The following is a 17,683-nucleotide window of genomic DNA, read 5'->3' as shown; positions in this document are numbered from 1 at the left end:
GCAGGTATATTGCAGTGTCACATAATGTCCATTTCCATCATCCACACCTGCGTCCCACATCCCTCTGTGTCTCTCCTGCTAGCCTGAGGCTGGCCTCAATACAGACTCAAGGAAGCCAAGCGTATTGTCAGGGAAGGACAATGCTTATTGTCTCAGGACTGGGTAGACGTTTCTCTTGTCCTCAGGTGTGCCAACACGTTACATCCATAACAATATATGAAGTTAGACATTGTGCTAGTTGTGCTAGGTCATGTTTGCATTAGATGTGGTATCATGGTACTGTGTTACCAAAGCTAATTCTGGCTTTTGTGTTTACTGTTTTCTTGAATGACATTGGGCACATTAGGATATATGAGTTTCTTCTCTGCTAATATTTTTACAGTCTGATTAATCAATTGTACTGGTTGTAGTTCAGAGGAGGGTCACATTTAGCACGTGTGTTATTCAGTTATTGTCAATTATGATCATAGGCAGTTAGAATAAATAAAGCCCTCCTGGGTCCTTCACATATGCAAGTATGTGTGTATGTGTGTGTATGTGTGTGTGTGGTCATGTCTGTGCAGCGTTTGCATGTTTGCTTCATTAGTCAGTGTCAGAGGAAGAGTGTTGTTTGTCCTGGCACTCGGACTGGCACAGAGGAAGTGTTGGTTGGCAGCTATGACTCAGCGTTACAGCATTAGGGAAGGAAAGAACGAGAGAGAGCACTGAGAGAGGAGGAGGTTTGGGCTGAGCCTGCTGCCTAAGTGTGCCACAGGGCTTGTCTGACTCTCCTGGCTCCTGGTGACTGATTCTGCCTGACTGCTTCTACGATTTGCTGTCAGAGTACCTATTTGCTTGGCCTATCATGTACCGGGCGCCAAGCTGGATGGCTGGAAAAGGAGAGAGAAAAAGAGTGAAAGAAAGATGGATGGAAAAGCATGAAGTTTGTGAAATGGCAGGAAGGCAAAGTGGAGCTTGTGACGGAGGGGGGGGGGGGGGGTTTGGGGCTGGAGGGCAGTGGTGGAAGAGTGTTGTTTACCTCGAGAGGGAGGGAGGAGCAGATATAAGAGAACTGGAAGGGGGGGGTTGACCTTGGTAAAGGTCAGAGACACCTGCCTACTCCCTCAGATTGTCACCCAAGCAGCCACCGCTCTCACATCAAGCTGAAGGACTGACTGTGAGGAGGCAGTTGCCACGGCAACCGCTCTGGTTGCCATGGAGATTGTTATGTGTGAAAGATCAGTCGGTAGGATACAGACTGAAAGGGGTCTCGTCCAAATCGCATTGTCGCCTTCGCATGACTTGTGCAACAGGTTAACTATCAAACCTCCAAAAACGTGACCTTTTTATCTATATAGAAATAAAATGATTACATAAAAGCTGAGAGAGAGTTCAGTGTCTGCAGGGATAATGTATTCACCTAATCACATTTGTGCCTGTACTGCAAGGACCTGCAGACTGGTTGTTCACGATTGCCACTGTAGATGGAACGAGAAGAATACGTTAAAATGCCACGTTACACTGAGCGGCATTGAGTTTCTAGAAAAGCGCTATACAAGTCAAATGTATTATTATTATTATTATTATTATTATTATTATTATTATTATTATTACTGCATCATGTATACATGGCTAAATGCAAGCACACTGCACTGGGGGTATTGAGCAGAATGTTCTCAAAAAGTGGAGGCATGATTCATCATCGATGTTCTCGTCCTTTAGTGGATGAAGCCACAATGAGGCTGATCATTTGTTTTCTCGACTCATAGGAATGTTTAGTTGTTGTGTATCAATGCAAATTGAATCTCAAGGACATGTTAATAATTCTGAGGGTTTACCAGTCTGCACTCTACACTGTTGGATATGTGGGTAACCCTTTCCGCTACCTTGTAAGTGGAGTCACTCACTTCCTGTGTCTGTCTGTCCGTCCCTCAGTTCAAGAGGATGTTGAACAGGGAGCTGTCCCATTTGTCAGAGATGAGTCGCTCAGGGAACCAGGTGTCAGAATACATCTCCACGACCTTTCTAGGTAAAGCAAACCCGCTAACCATTTGTGACCAACATCTATACTCCCTTATTGCTTTGTCTCCATCCTGGCTGACCTCTGACTCTTGCCTCCCCCCCACAGATAAGCAGAATGACGAGGAGATCCCATCCCCGACTTTAAGGGAGAGGGAGAAGCCCATGTGCCACATCAGCGGTGTGAAGAAGCTCACGCACAGTTCCAGCCTTTCAAACTCCACCATGCCTCGATTCGGTGTGAAGACTGAACACGAGGATGCGTTAGACAGGGTAAATACATCCTCATCTTACTCTGTTTTTATTAGGGATGCACTTAAATCCATATCAAATAACAGGCTGATACTTACTCAAACAGATGAATCAGGTATTGTGACAGTAGGGCCGATCCATTCAATTAAATGCTATGTTTATATACTATATACATTATAACTGGAATTTATTTTAGTACATTAATCTGCTTTTAACATAGTTTCTTACTAAAGACACCAATAATTTGACTTTTTATAATTTTATAATTTAAAAAGAATGTTTCCACAACTTAAAACATCACCTGTAAACGTGTGTTTGGCATTAGTCCGTCAGAGTGAGAGCGAGCCCTTTTATTTCTCATTGTGGAAAAATGTTTGCATCAGAGGAGAAACTCATTTCAACAAAACAACACAGCGTCATGTAGCCACCGCACATGCTACATGCTACAAAACAACACAGTGTCATGTAGCCACTGCACATGCTACATGCTACAAAACAACACAGTGTCATGTAGCCACTGCACATGCTACATGCTACAAAACAACACAGCGTCATGTAGCCACTGCACATGCTACATGCTACAAAACAACACAGCGTCATGTAGCCACTGCACATGCTACATGCTACAAAACAACACAGCGTCATGTAGCCACCGCACATGCTACATAACAACACAGCGTCATGTAGCCACTGCACATGCTACATGCTACAAAACAACACAGCATCATGTAGCCACCGCACATGCTACATGCTACAAAACAACACAGTGTCATGTAGCCACTGCACATGTTACATGCTACAAAACAACACAGCGTCATGTAGCCACTGCACATGCTACATGCTACAAAACAACACAGTGTCATGTAGCCACTGCACATGCTACATGCTACAAAACAACACAGCGTCATGTAGCCACCGCACATGCTACATGCTACAAAACAACACAGTGTCATGTAGCCACCGCACATGCTACATGCTACAAAACAACACAGCGTCATGTAGCCACCGCACATGCTACATGCTACAAAACAACACAGCGTCATGTAGCCACCGCACATGCTACATGCTACAAAACAACACAGCGTCATGTAGCCACCGCACATGCTACATGCTACAAAACAACACAGCGTCATGTAGCCACCGCACATGCTACATGCTACAAAACAACACAGCGCCATGTAGCCACCGCACATGCTACATGCTACAAAACAACACAGCGTCATGTAGCCACCGCACATGCTACATGCTACAAAACAACACAGCGTCATGTAGCCACCGCACATGTTACATGCTGCATGCTGCAAGGGCTGCAACGATTTGAGAAAAATTGCGTTTATTTTGACTGATATTGCAATATGATTCACGAGATCGGAGGGAACGATCGTTTTTGCATCATTATTCTCATTTTCATTGAAACGTATATTGGGGATTTGGACCAAACAAAGATGTTTTCTTAAATCTGTAGAATTTGTAGACATCTCTGCAGCGCCACAATACTTGCACTAATCCATATTGCGATTTTGATCAAATGTGATGAATTGTTCAGCCTTATAAAGAACACACAACTGTAGCGTCATGCACCTTTATGGGCGGATTCAGACAGAACAGTGCCAGATTGTTGCAGTGACGTGTGTTAATGTTGTCTGTTGTGCCTACAGGAGCTGACTGACTTGAACATGTGGGGCCTTAATATCTTTCGTGTGGCAGAGTTCTCTAATAACCGACCCCTCAGCTGCATAATGTTTGCCATCTTCCAGGTGAGAGACAGGGAGAAGGAGCTTTAACGAACAACGAGTTACAGAGTACATCATGTAGCATGGCTTATCTGTGAACACGACCCCTGTGACTGTAGGAAAGAGATCTGCTGAAGACCTTTCGGATCCCCGTGGATACGTTTGTCACCTATGTGATGACCCTGGAGGACCACTACCACGCCAATGTGGCCTACCACAACAGCCTCCACGCTGCAGATGTCACTCAGTCTACTCATGTACTGCTATCCACGCCGGCTCTAGATGTAAATACCTTTACTGCCAATACACGACGAACTTCACTAGCACACATACCTCAGGAACTCCATGTTGAATAGAGCAGCCACAGTCAGATTGTAAACAGCAGTTTAACAGATTATCTTTCTCTCTCATTCGTCCCTGACAGGCTGTGTTCACTGATCTAGAGATACTAGCTGCGTTATTTGCCGCTGCCATCCATGACGTGGACCATCCAGGAGTGTCCAACCAATTCCTCATAAACACAAGTGAGTCCAAATGATTTAAGAGACGACACACACAAACTAGAACGGGGAATATAAAGGACATTAGGATGGCAAAGCAACTAAAGCTGCTTTTGCGGGAAAAATAATCCAGACGGTTCAGGAGTGGATGTACCGGTACCTAAAACGTGTTGTATGTGACCAGGACTAATAAGTCTCAACAAAGGCAGGAAAGCTATAAAATAACCAATAAATAATGACTGGTCCTGTCTTTGAGTCTCTTATTGTAGAGCATAAGGCAGGTGCTGGAGGTAAGATCCACTTTTCTAGGTCAGATATTTGAGATAATACCTGGATTTCATTTCTTTCTACCCAGTAAAGGTTAGGTCCTAAATGTTTTTTTTAAACTCTTATTTTAAATATCTATCATTTTGGTTTTTATGTACATTTTGACAGTTGTGTTAGTTTCCTCATAATAAAACATTTTAATCCTCTAAATCAAATTAGAACTTCATTATGCTGCAAAGCACTGGAACATATATTTTAGGCGACAATACTGCATAGATCATTAAGAATTGAGAAATGTGTTGTGATTTGTATATTTGAAATGAAAGAGTTTGGATTATTAACATTTAGAGACACTCCATGTGGTTATTTTAAGTTTCTAATGATACACTCCCATGTGTTTGCCTTCAGTCCTGCAGTCGTCCTCACTTTCTGCTTGTTGCTGTTTGTTTTTGGTGCATTCATTTGTTTTGTTGTGTACATTGTGTGCTTTTCTAAATGGAAAGATTTGTCTCTAAAGCTTCATTTGCACTGAGCTTCTTCCCTAAATCAACTAAATAGCTTCACGTGTTGCAACAGTGCCACCACAGTCTGATTCTAACACTGTCGGTGGGAACAACTGTGTGTGTTTTTGACTCACGTGTGTTGTACGGTGCTTCAGACTCAGAGCTAGCCCTGATGTACAACGACGAGTCCGTGTTGGAGAACCATCACCTCGCTGTGGGCTTCAAGCTGCTTCACGAAGACAACTGTGACATCTTTCAGAATCTTAGCAAGAGGCAGAGGCAGAGCCTGAGGAAACTTGTTATTGACATGGTGAGTGTTTGTCAGCACACTTGTTCTGTATCCAGACGCTCTCCCTCGTCTCCACCTTTTCTAATGTATTCCTATCACTTTTCTTCCCCAGGTTTTGGCAACAGATATGTCTAAACACATGAGTTTGCTGGCAGACCTCAAGACCATGGTGGAAACCAAGAAAGTGACAAGTTCGGGAGTATTGCTGCTTGACCATTACACTGATCGGATACAGGTGAGAAGTCTTCCAGTTCAGAAGAGAGGAACGATCCGAGAGCACCTTCATTTACCACTAACTTACATTGACAATTGTCTTCTGTTACAAATAAGAGATCATTGACAGGACGTATTCAGTTAAAACCTTTCTTCAATTTCCTTTAAAGGTCATGGCATGCAGTGTTTACACCGTCTACATGGCACCACAAGAACTTTGACTTGTCTGCCGGGTTTTTTTGTATTTTCTCCAACGAGTTTGTTGACATTACATTGCAGTTCATTTAGCTGAAAAGACAGCCAGTAAAGAAGGCATGGAGGCTAAATAAAGGTTAAGTAGTTTCTTCTTTTTAAGTATGTTTGCTTGGGGAATATAAGAGGTGCCCCACTGATCCATATCTGCAGGATCTGATTAGCGAGGAATGTGCTTAAGTATTTGAAGATTTTGCGTTTGATGGACTGTTTGATGTCAGCCGGGGATGTAGAAATGTGTTTGACCTGATTTGTGTCAAAGATTTGAATCAAAGGTACAGTGAATCGGAGCTTTATTAAGAGAACTATTGACAGGAACAGGCCCAGAGATCCCGGTGTCTTTAGGAGTGTGCCGAGGGAGAACTGGTTGTTGTTGTTGTCGTCCAAATTGAGTTCAGGAGTGTTGGTTCAGTATGCCACTTCGACTACTGACTGATTGAGGTCCAACAGTTTTCTCAATGGGAATGCTTTGATTCAAGAATTTAGGAAAGAAATGAAAGGAACAATACTAGTCTGTAGTTGTTGACATCAAATGTGTGAAGTGTCACAGACGAAATTGATGATCAGCATCAAAAGAGGGAGTGAAGGGGATGGGGTTAATAGTGCAGGTGGTTGCTATCCGAAAAGCTTCTTCACCCTTTTTACACGTGTGAGGAGAGAAGTATGTATTATAAGTATATTTGGAATTAGCTAGAAGCTAATAGAAGAACAGAGGTAGTCAGAAAGCTGCATCACCTCCTTTCAGCTGCTCCTCAGTGCTGATAACTGTGCATGTATAGTGTGTGACATGCGCCTGTGTGTTTGTGCAGGTGTTGAGGAACATGGTGCACTGTGCTGACCTGAGCAATCCTACGAAACCCCTGGCTGTGTATCGACAATGGACGGAGAGAATCATGGAGGAGTTCTTCCGCCAAGGAGATAAGGAGAGAGAGCGAGGGATGGAGATCAGCCCCATGTGCGACAAACACACTGCATCTGTGGAAAAGAGCCAGGTAATGATGATCAGCACATGAACACGCATGAAGATGAATCTGTGCACTGGATGAATGTTAATAACCACAGTGCAGAGGGATCTGTCAGCTCTGATCACAGCAGTCGTCCTCGTACATTTTTAATGCTGACTTGTGGGGAGTGAAACGACACTACTGTGATTTATATGATGTCATTCACACTCTTTTCTTCTGGATGCAGGTGGGCTTTATTGACTACATTGTCCACCCTCTGTGGGAGACATGGGGGGACCTTGTGCACCCGGATGCCCAGGACATCTTGGACACTCTAGAAGGACAACAGGGACTGGTACCAGAGCACTATCCCACAAAGCCCCTCGCCACCTCCTGTGTGCCAGGATAAGGATCTAAACGCCTGCATGGACAAGTTTCAGTTTCAGCTCACCCTCGAAGACACCTCTCAGAGAGAAGAGGAAGAGGAGGGGGAAGAGCTTACGCCGAACCACGTGGCACAGGACTGCAGTCAGGGGGAGGAGGAGGAGGGTAAAAAAGAGGAGGAGGACGTAATGGCAGAGGAGGAAAATGAGGACATAATAGAAGAGGAAGAGGAGGTGGCAATGGAGGAAGAGGAGGTGGAGGAGGAGGAGCTGAAAGCTCAGTTGGAGGTGATATCTGAAAAGGAGAGACTTTCTGACACAAGTCCTGTAGAGGAAGAGGAAGATTCTTCTTCACAAGCTGAAGATACATGAGTTCTGCTCCCGTATCTCCCTCCTCCCTTGCACACATTATCTTGTTCATCCTTTCAATGGCCAAACCAAGAACAAATAAAGACTGCAATGACAATACAGACCTTTAAATATATTTTTCAAAAAGGGAATAAATTCAAATCGCTTCAAGAGAAGGTAAATACACAGCAACTGTAGATTTGGAGTGGTGACAAGTCCTCCGACCGATTTCACAATGAACTTTAGACCAAGAGGAATTTAGGAGAGCATTAATGACGGGCAACAGCGTAGCACTCTGGGACTGTAATGCACACACACAAACACACACAAAGTGACACACACGTAGTAGGAGCAAGTCATGTAGAATACACCAATTCAATGTGAGTACGTGCACGCATCAGTCATGCAGTAGTTCTTTCATGCAAACACACACACACACACACACACACACACACACACACACACACACACACACACACACGACTGTATGTTTGTATGTGTGCATTTACATGAGGGACATTGATCAGTAATGAATCTCTTTGGAAAAAGCCATCTCTTAAAGGAGTATTAACTAGTGTTCAGTCAGTATTAGTAATTCATGTTCGTCAGAACCTCAACAGAAACTGTTCTCCTCAGAAAAGCTACACAGCAGAGTGACTTTTTTTTTCCATTTCTGTCGGAAAAGAAAAATAAGAAAATCCACAGAGTTGGAGGAGAGAGGAAGTATCGAAGGAACAGAAGATGCTGCGACGAAGGGGCCGCCGGGTCCCATACCCCTTTTCCCTTTACGAGGAGAGTGCTACTGGTGCAAGATGGCTCTGTGCCTTTCTGAAACACCAGCTTCCTGATTGGAGCTGTCGTGAAGCAATGCATTGTGGGACAGGAGTGTCTGATTTTGTTATCATTTTTGATTGTCTCTTGTTAAAGATCTCTCTTTACTGTTCATGGTATTGTGGTGTGTATCTCACACGTACAGTTTCTGTGGTGATATGTTTTAAGCTGTAAGTCTTCCTTTGTTGCTCTTCTGGTAATATAATAACTCAGATCTCTAGATGCAGAGCAATCATTACCACAACCACCAGTGGACTCTTTCCAGCTTATGATTTTTTCTTATTAGAATGATTTTTTTTAACTTTCTGATAATAAGCCATGTAATGCTTTGAAGCATAAGTTTTGCCTATTTTCTATTTAACAGTTGCTAAATATGTTGATACAGAATTATTTCATCAGCAGAACAAATTTCCACTCGCCATCTCACACCCACTTGCACTGCGTGGTTATGTCTCCTCATACACAACGATTCTCACCAAAGTAAAGGATGAGAGACTTCAGTGGGTGAAGTGATTTGAAGGAATACGGATGAATAAGAGAAGCAGGGAGGCATAATGTCAGGAGAAAGAAGCGTGACATGGCAGTCCCTCATCATCCTCGTTATGTTTGATGCTTTTTTGCCTTAATGTCAGATGCAGGATAAATACCTGCCAGTATGTAGATTTATGAGATATATAATAGATATCCAAGTATATTTATATCACGTCTGTATGCTTATTTCTGTGAGTATCAGTGTGTCTATACACAATGTATCCAGCATTGCATTTGGAGGGGAAAGGAAAAACATTGCTGCCAATAAGTTGCTATGTTGTTGCTGTGCTCAGACCAACATAAAGAATGTGTTGTTTTTTAATCAGGAGGGTAAAATAACTATCTTATAGCTTACCTGGAGGCTTGCGGGGGAAATAAGGAATGGGAGTTAAGACGGGTCTGTGAGAATGAATAAGGAAGTCCTTCAGTTTGAATCTGACCAGATATTGATTTGTTGACATGATGGAGTCGATGCGTGTATGTGTTTGTTAGCGTGGCTTTTTGTGCGGTCATGAGTAGGAGAGCGAGTAGCAGAAAGAGAAGGACAGGAAGCTCGTTTGTGTCATTGGTCCTTCACTGGCATCACCACATGTTGTTGAATGGTGTTCAGGATTCAATCAGCACAGCTTAAATAGGTCACAGTTTGTTTAGCTGTTTGTTTTTCACAGGGTAAAAATAAATCAAATAAAAGAACGTGAGTGTGGTTCTTTTTAAAGGGTAAGAGCAAGTTTCTGCAGGTCAGTAACTGAACTTATCTGAAGACGTCACACAGCAACAGAAGCCTGTGTGTTTGACCTGCTCTGTCGCAGGATGGAGCAGAGCTGCCGGGCCACCACACAGGCTTTCATCTTGTGGAATGGGAATCCAGGATTACTATCGCAGTTACTTAAATAAAAGATTCCCATATGCATCGGCCTTTTACTTTAAAGATGTTGCTTTGTTTTTGTGGCTTGTTGTTTTGTCATAAGCTATAAAAAAAACATCAATATTTACTTGCCATACAAACACGATACTGTAGCAATTGTTTCTTATTAAGAAATGTATTCAATTGATTGATTGCTGCCATTCTTTTTAAACGATGAAAAGAAAACGATGGGAAGTGTTTTCTTTGAACAGTTTGTGTACAGTTTATTTTTATATCATTCTGGTGGATAGTCTGGAAAATGAATCACGTGTTGATGATATAGCTATAAGCATTACCACTCTTGTATATAATGTAATATTGGATTGTAAATGATAAATTTATCCAAGTCATAATGATTGACAAATAACCACTTAAGGTTGTTAAGTGAACCACTAAAACACTGCAGGCCACATCCTCACCTTTTCATTCTCTGGTCATGTTTTCGCTCACTTGTGCTAACATTTTTTAATTGTTCACATTAATTGTTCAAATCAAATATATTTGTACCAGCACTTTATTTTGTCAGGTTTCGAGGCAGACAGTGTGTTTCAGGTAGTGTACAGTCTGTGCTGGAGGTTTGGTCATTGGCAGTCACCCGTTGATTATATTCCATTTGGCCAAATCACAAACCGTCATTGTGCAGTAGTCAGTGTTAACCCCTTTTCTAGAGGCATTATCAAACAAGCTAGTCATTCTCTATTAATAGTCCTTTTGAGATTGAACTAATTTGACTGATAAAGTCAAATGTTAGCTGATGTAGTCACATATGATGTGACATGTTCAAAGGGAATAAATGTGTCCTTATCTAACTTGGCCATTTCTAGTACTATCACCACCTCTATTTCTTAGTAACTTTAATCATTGATAGCCTAGATGTCCGTCCAGTGGTGGCCTAACTAGCTGGTTCCCATCTCGGATGGCTGTCAGGTTACTTTGTCGCAGACTGACTCCCTCTGTGAATAATTTATCTGGGCTTTAATTCATGTGTTTGTTCACAAGTAAGAAAGATTATTCAAGGGGAAAAAACAACATGAAATGATTGTAATATTTGTAAATTATCTTGCTGTAATGTGTAAAATGTGTCCAAGTTATTTTTTATTATATTATTTTTATGAAAGTTTTTCCTCTCAACAGAGCTGAGGTGTCATTTTGTGAATAAATGCATTTAATAAGCAAACATCTATATATAAAACAATATTATAGTATATCAGTATATTTTTCTTTTATTTCACTGTTCGGTACTGTAAAGTGTGTTAAAAATACAAATAAAGTAAGATTTTTATATTAAATGCAATGCCATTGTCATGTTTACAGTTATTACAGTTTCATATGCTAGTCCACTGTTTGGTGTGGGTCTGATAGCAAATCAAGTGTCCGCATTGTACCTGTTTGTAAGATATAATAAGACACAGTGCAGGACAGTACACAGAGGAACACAATTGTGCTTCTCTGTTCCTGGTGCAAAATGAAAGAATTAACTTTTTTTTAGATACATTTGAGTGATAGTTTTAAAATAATATGCATCTACTTGAGCGTCATTTACGTTTTAGTTTTTAAGATGCCTGATGTTAAATATGGTGTAAGGATAAACAGTGTAAAGAGTGACGACTACCTGCACCTGTCTGAATCTAGCATGAGATGGCTGCATCCTCCCCAGAATCCTCTACTTTAGACGGGTGCCACGGCTCTCCACCAATCACAGAGGAGGGACAAAGCGTCGTCCAATCAGAGTGAAACAAGACAGAGCGGGTGGAGATATACGCATGCGCTTTGACACTACGGAACTAAGAGGCGTATTGACCGGTAATGTTTAGTTATTAGCTTGCTCTAAGAATTTGTAATAAACGTTTTCTTTGTCTTTACCAACTGTATCAAGCTTGTACGCTAAATGTATTAGGATATTATTGTAACGGGATACGTACTCTTTGTATTTTTATTTTATTGTGCAAGTTTATAGGTTGCTTTTAGCTAAATACGCTAGATAGCATTAATGTGTTAGCTAGGCTAACAAGAAGTCGTTGTATTCTGTAGTTTTGTTTTTAAAACGTTATCGTTCTTGTACCGGTATGTGTGTGGTTGTTAGAGTGCTTCTTGTACTAATCTACCGATTGTTGTGTGATAGAGGCGGTTCTGGTGCAGCTGAATCTTGCTAAATACTGACCCAGTGTGGAGCCGCACCATCATGATGACCTGTCAGACTCCGTACATCCTGCTGCTGCTGTGTGTGGGAGTCTCAGCGGTGGAAGTCCAACGCCCTCGCGGTGTCCCTTTGTCAAGTAAGCATTTATAATTTAATAACAACTAATACGACAGATCTGCGTACAGTTATATATTTTGCACTGGGGTGAAAGTTCAAAATGAGTTCTCTGTAGTTTTGGAGCTGTCATGCCACTGACTTATTTATTCTGTTCAATCTCGACAGAACGGCAGTTCTATGAAGAGAACAAACCTTTTACTTGCCTGGATGGGTCCCGCACTATTCCCTTTGACAGAGTGAATGATGACTACTGTGACTGCCAGGACAGCTCTGATGAGCCAGGTACGTATCTCCTGCATGAGGGAGACTACTGTACTAGTAAGGTTGTAACGGTACTCAAAGGTCACGGTTCGGATCATACACCGGTTTAGTACTCACGGTTGGAAAAAATCCAAATAAGGATACGTTTCTTTTAATTTATTTTGAACAGACAGTGGTGCAAGTACAAGGCTATATCCTCTTGCTGGGGACTAAGGTAGCATTTTGCCCTCTGACATTTTTAGTGATGAGCACATCCTGGTGTTTTCGTTCTCATCCCTTCCAATGGTTGAGCAACACTGACACACCGCCCTCCTCTTACACACAACTCTCTACCAGGTCCACAGTTTAATTTGGGCTCGCAGGCTAATCCTGCTTTTCTCATTATATGGTGCTAACGGTGTATGGCTTAAGGTTTCTGGCCGGAACTCACGCTTACATACGTGCATCAATCTACATGCTGTGTATTATGCGTGAAGTTACATGCAAACGACCGGGACACCCGAACAGTGATGGTTCGATACAATTGCAAGAACCGTTACAGCTCCTAAGTTCTATTATTGTTTTCCACGGTTTACTTTATTTAATTAACTTAATTAGTAACTTTTTATTAACTATTATTTGCAGGTACTGCTGCTTGTCCCAACGGCAGCTTCCACTGCACCAATGCAGGTTTCCGACCAGGCTTCATCCCTTCCTCCCGCATCAATGACGGAATCTGTGGTATGAGTTTTAAACTGTGCTGACTATTTATTTTCCAGGTGTGTTGTGTAGGCTGGATTTTTGTCTGATGTCTGTGTTTCTTGTACAGACTGCTGTGACACAACAGATGAGTACAACAGTGGTGCCGCCTGTCAGAACACCTGCAGGTGGGAATGTTATTTGGGTTATAGCTCTTAATAACTTTGTCTGTAGAGCCTCAGCTTATACATGTGCTTACATGCACATTAAGTGAAAATGTAAATTCCTTTGTTTTTGTATTTTCTTTATATTATGTATGATTTGCAGGGAGATGGGGCGCAAAGAGAGGGAGAGCCTGCAGAAGATGGCAGAGATCACTAAGGAGGGCTTTCTGCTTAAACAACAACTTATCCAGGAGGCCAAGAGGGGCCTAGAGGATAAGAAGGTGTGAATGACACAAACCTTTTGGTATTTGTTTGTGTAATAATCAAGATCAAGTGCTCTGAAACAATGATTCTCTCCGTGACAAATATGTTTTCATACAGAGATACTGACACTTCAGTAAAGACTTATGAAGGCGTTTACAACAACTACTGTATGTCTAGTTAAGTCATCGGTGTTTTGCTTATTATACACAGAAAAACCGAATGTAGTAGGAGTGACCACTCACTCTGAATGGGCCTGGTTCACATCCAGAAACTAGACGCTGGCCATCTTGAGTCTCCTGTAAAACACAAACAAATAATTAAGCTAATTTTCAAGTAAAAAAGAAGTTGTTGGTGGTACACTGTTGTTATTATTTCCTGCCATTGTGAATGTTGTTGCTGTAGCTTTTATGTGCCCGGTTGTTGTGGTTGCTTCGCACAGTTGTTTTCCCTGGAATAGATGTGAAGGTGTTTCGTAAGTTTTCAGGTATTATGTGGCTCTTTTAATAGGTTAAATGTATTTTTCTTTTCCAACAGGCGAAACATTCAGATGTTCAGATCAGTAAGAAAGATTTGGAAAATATGGTGGAGGCTCTGAGAACAGTAAAGGAGACTGCAGAGCAGCCAGAGAAAGAAGCTAAAGAGCGCCATCTAAAGGCCTGGGAAGGTAAATTTGTGTGTGTGTTTATATATATATATATATATATATATATATATATATATATTTATTTATATATATATATATATATATATATATATATATATATATATATATATATATATATATATATATATATATATATATATATATATATATATATATATATAAAATAAATATATATATATATATATATATAAATAAATAATAAATAAATAAAAGTATGTATGATTTAGAATCACTGACAACTCAATAATAAAATTGTTGTTTCAGACCAAAAGGCTGTTATTCAAATGGAGAAGGACAAGGCTAGAATGACTGAGGTGTTTCCTGAACTGGACGATGATGCAGATGGCTTGTGAGTATCAGCACCCTCCAGAATTATTAGCACCCAGAGAATATGTGAAGCTGAGCAGAGACAACTTTAGGAACAAAGTTGAATAGAATATTGCAAAGGAGAAATGCAGCATTTGTCAATCTGGAGTGATATTTATGTTAAGTTGTCTTGTACTCTGTACCTTTTTTTATTTATTGGAAATCCAAAACGCTGCCACACAGCAACACTAAAACCAGATGGCGTGCTATAGTGACCACCACAAAAAGTCTGAGAATAGATTATCACTCTTTAAAAAGATTGTATGTCCATGCCTCCCATACGTACACACTGATCGTTAGTGTAATAGTAATTCAGTGTTTTTGCAGTTGGCCTTGTTACTATAACTCAGTCAATTCTGTATTTTTGTTCGTCAGTGTCTCAGTGGCTGAGCTTCTGTCCCACTCCGAGCTCGACCCAGATTCAGATGGTTCATTCACAGAAGCAGAGGCTCAGGTGCATTTCTTTTCTTTTCGTGTTGTTCCTATAAAAGCACTGATGTTAAAGTGTACTTATCATTAAATGTAAGTATTTAAAAAATGGTGACGCAGCTGAACAAATCAAAATGTGAGTCTTGTCTTTGGTTTGTAAAGGGACTGTTGGGAGGAGTGGACCAAGTGGACGCTGTAACGTTTGAGTCTGTGTGGAATAACATCAAAGAAAAATACATATCGGAGGTAAGACGCTCGACGCTTATTGCAGTGAGCTCCATGTGTGGAAACCTCGGCTCCTCTAAATCTGCCACTTTGTTGGCATCAGTCCAACGCAGACACCCCAGCACCAGTGGAGACTCCAACGGAGGAGATAAGGGAGCCAGCCTCCGACAATGACTCTGAGCAGTACCCTGAAGATGACATCCCCGATGAAGAAGAGGAGGAGGAGGAGGAGGAGGAGGAAGAAGATGACGACCAAGATGAAGGAGACTATAAGGTAAGCCCACTGAGTTTCTCCACCGAACGTATGCTGGATGACTTGAGTTTCTGTTTAGTGAGTCACTGTTGTCTTCCCTTTGATGAGCAGAGCCCTCCTACGACTCAGACCCAAGAAAAGAAGGATGACGATGACGAGGGGACTATGCCACCCTACGAGCAAGAAACGCAGAACCTCATTGATGGTAAGTGTGTATGAAAGTGACTCAGCCAGCTATGAGTAAGTGAAAGGGACAAAATGCACAGATGTGAGAAAATCTAATCTCACAATATGTTTGACCAAATATCTCTAATATCGATATTGTACGGCTTTCACAACATATTTACACAATGAGATCAGTAATGGGAATATAATGACTAAGTGGGTAAAAACTAATTATAGAACCCTCTGGTAAGTTCAGAAAATGAAATGACTTTACTGTAATGCAGCCTTTAAAACCAGGAAAAGACACTTGCACCATATTATGATATCGAAAGTCTAGAAGTTCACATTTGTTTGAATATGTCCTAACTTGAAACTCATCACACCTTCTGGTAGCGCAAATAATTAGTGTGTCTGAAGTGCCATGTGATTTACCAAACAGATGTGTTTTTATATTCAGCAGTGCACGGGTTTCGCTCGATGTAATTCTGTGCATTTGATTCCCAGCTGCTCAGAAAGCCAGGGACGCGTTTGATGAGACCGAGAAAGCTCTCCGGGAAGTTGATGATCAGATCAAGTAAGTACTCGAAATATGAAGGAGCTTCGTTGGCAATAATGCAATCAGTGTTTGTTACCACAGCTGCAGTCTAACTTTCAACAGCTACAATAGATTATTGTGTTGCTCAATCAGTGTGTTGTTCACACGGCGAAGAAGAGAATATCACATTTTGGATTTGCCTTTTTGTCTGCAGGAACCTCGAGAAGGAAATCTCCTTTGACTTCGGACCCAGTGCTGAGTTCGCCTACCTCTATAGCCAGTGTTACGAGTTGACTACTAGCGAGTATGTGCACTTTCTGACTTTGTATCTTGTATTTATTAATAATAAGTTCCTACTTCTGAGTGATTCACTTTGCTTTCAGGTACACCTACAGGCTCTGTCCATTCAACAGAGTCTCCCAGAAACCCAAGTTTGGGGGATCAGAAACTAACCTGGGGTAAGAGAATATCCAAGTTTCTTTTTCACTGTTTCTTTAATCCACACATGACTCATCACATGTTTTCTGTAGAACATGGGGCCATTGGGCCGGTCCCGAGGATAACATCTACTCTTTGATGAAGTACGAACATGGCACAGGATGCTGGCAAGGCCCTAACAGATCCACCATGGTGAGTCTCAGACATCCTTTTCACCCTGTTAATGTTTGTCACTGGACAAAGCACAGAACAAAAAGACATTCTTTGTCTTTGTAGATTAAGGTAACGTGTGGAAAGGAGACGGTCCTGGTCTCTACCTCGGAGCCCAGTCGCTGCGAGTACCTGATGGAGTTCATCAGCCCTGCTGTCTGCCAGGAGCCTCCAAACCCGGATTCAGCGCTTCATGGGCACGAAGAGCTCTAGATAAACTTGACCGGTGAGCAACTGACTTTTCTGTGTTTGTTGTCAGTGTTATAGTTGTACACTGACATCATATGTTTTATTATTGATGTTGTAGACGGGGTATTGAACTAAGATGAGCTTTATTATAATAGTGTGGATGACTTTAAGTCTGTTTGAGACCGTGTGAAGGTCAGAGGGTCTGGGACAACAGAATGTAATTCATTGTTGGATGTATCATGGACCTTTAATCAAGTTAACATTACAACCCAAATGTAAGTGCTGACTCCAAGATAACACGAGAAGTGATGCATCAGTGTAAAGGCTTAGTCCTCCGGTGATCCCTCGCATCTTAGTGGCCCTTCCCTTTTCACAACTAGGAAGTCATAACTTAAGCAAACACGCCATTGCAGTAAATGTGTACGCGTTCTCTCTTGCAGGTTGTTCTTGAGGGACCACAGTCACTGCAGCAACATGAAGTTGCCGTGAGAAGCTCCCCCTTGGCGTCGATAATTGAGAATGAGTAGTTATCTCGCCAGCGGTTTTGTTGTTTCTCTGATTTTATGTCAAATGTAGTCATTCCATTGTTTTCAAATAAAGTTCATTTTATCATATTCCAAACTTGTGTCCATTTGTA

General features: G+C 41.5%; 2 protein-coding genes across 2 annotated transcripts in view; both read left to right on the top strand.

The window, feature by feature from the left end:
• Positions 1 to 10,967, top strand: part of pde4a (phosphodiesterase 4A, cAMP-specific) — a 38,813-nt gene extending 27,846 nt beyond the window's left edge. The window contains 10 exon segments of the mRNA XM_029437741.1: positions 1,915 to 2,008; positions 2,108 to 2,271; positions 3,909 to 4,007; positions 4,103 to 4,267; positions 4,408 to 4,507; positions 5,409 to 5,563; positions 5,655 to 5,777; positions 6,817 to 6,999; positions 7,199 to 7,291; positions 7,293 to 10,967. Coding sequence (XP_029293601.1) covers positions 1,915 to 2,008; positions 2,108 to 2,271; positions 3,909 to 4,007; positions 4,103 to 4,267; positions 4,408 to 4,507; positions 5,409 to 5,563; positions 5,655 to 5,777; positions 6,817 to 6,999; positions 7,199 to 7,291; positions 7,293 to 7,706 — 1,590 coding nt within the window. The 3' untranslated portion in view covers positions 7,707 to 10,967.
• Positions 10,968 to 11,657: 690 nt separating this feature from the next.
• Positions 11,658 to 17,667, top strand: prkcsh (PRKCSH beta subunit of glucosidase II). Its single transcript, XM_029437742.1, has 18 exons — positions 11,658 to 11,751; positions 12,071 to 12,224; positions 12,371 to 12,487; positions 13,091 to 13,186; positions 13,275 to 13,332; positions 13,472 to 13,589; positions 14,107 to 14,236; positions 14,501 to 14,585; positions 14,978 to 15,056; positions 15,194 to 15,277; positions 15,360 to 15,530; positions 15,621 to 15,714; positions 16,179 to 16,248; positions 16,424 to 16,513; positions 16,593 to 16,667; positions 16,740 to 16,839; positions 16,924 to 17,083; positions 17,487 to 17,667. Exons 2-17 carry the CDS (start codon positions 12,131 to 12,133, stop codon positions 17,068 to 17,070), a joined length of 1,608 nt encoding a protein of 535 aa, XP_029293602.1. The 5' UTR covers positions 11,658 to 11,751; positions 12,071 to 12,130; the 3' UTR covers positions 17,071 to 17,083; positions 17,487 to 17,667.
• Positions 17,668 to 17,683: the final 16 nt, after the last annotated feature.

The sequence above is a fragment of the Cottoperca gobio genome, chromosome 8, assembly GCF_900634415.1.
Source record: "Cottoperca gobio chromosome 8, fCotGob3.1, whole genome shotgun sequence".
Taxonomy (NCBI): domain Eukaryota; kingdom Metazoa; phylum Chordata; class Actinopteri; order Perciformes; family Bovichtidae; genus Cottoperca; species Cottoperca gobio.
The sequence above is the reverse complement of the archived record's forward strand: the minus strand, read 5'-3'. Positions and strand labels throughout refer to the sequence as shown.

Excerpts from the sequence above, each read along its gene's own strand:
- prkcsh (XM_029437742.1), top strand. The coding sequence starts at position 12,131 with ATGATGACCTGTCAGACTCCGTACATCCTGCTGCTGCTGTGTGTGGGA. Across the intron at positions 15,531-15,620 it reads AAGATGAAGGAGACTATAAG|AGCCCTCCTACGACTCAGAC; the intron begins GTAAGCCCACTG and ends TTTGATGAGCAG. Across the intron at positions 16,249-16,423 it reads GAAGTTGATGATCAGATCAA|GAACCTCGAGAAGGAAATCT; the intron begins GTAAGTACTCGA and ends TTTTGTCTGCAG.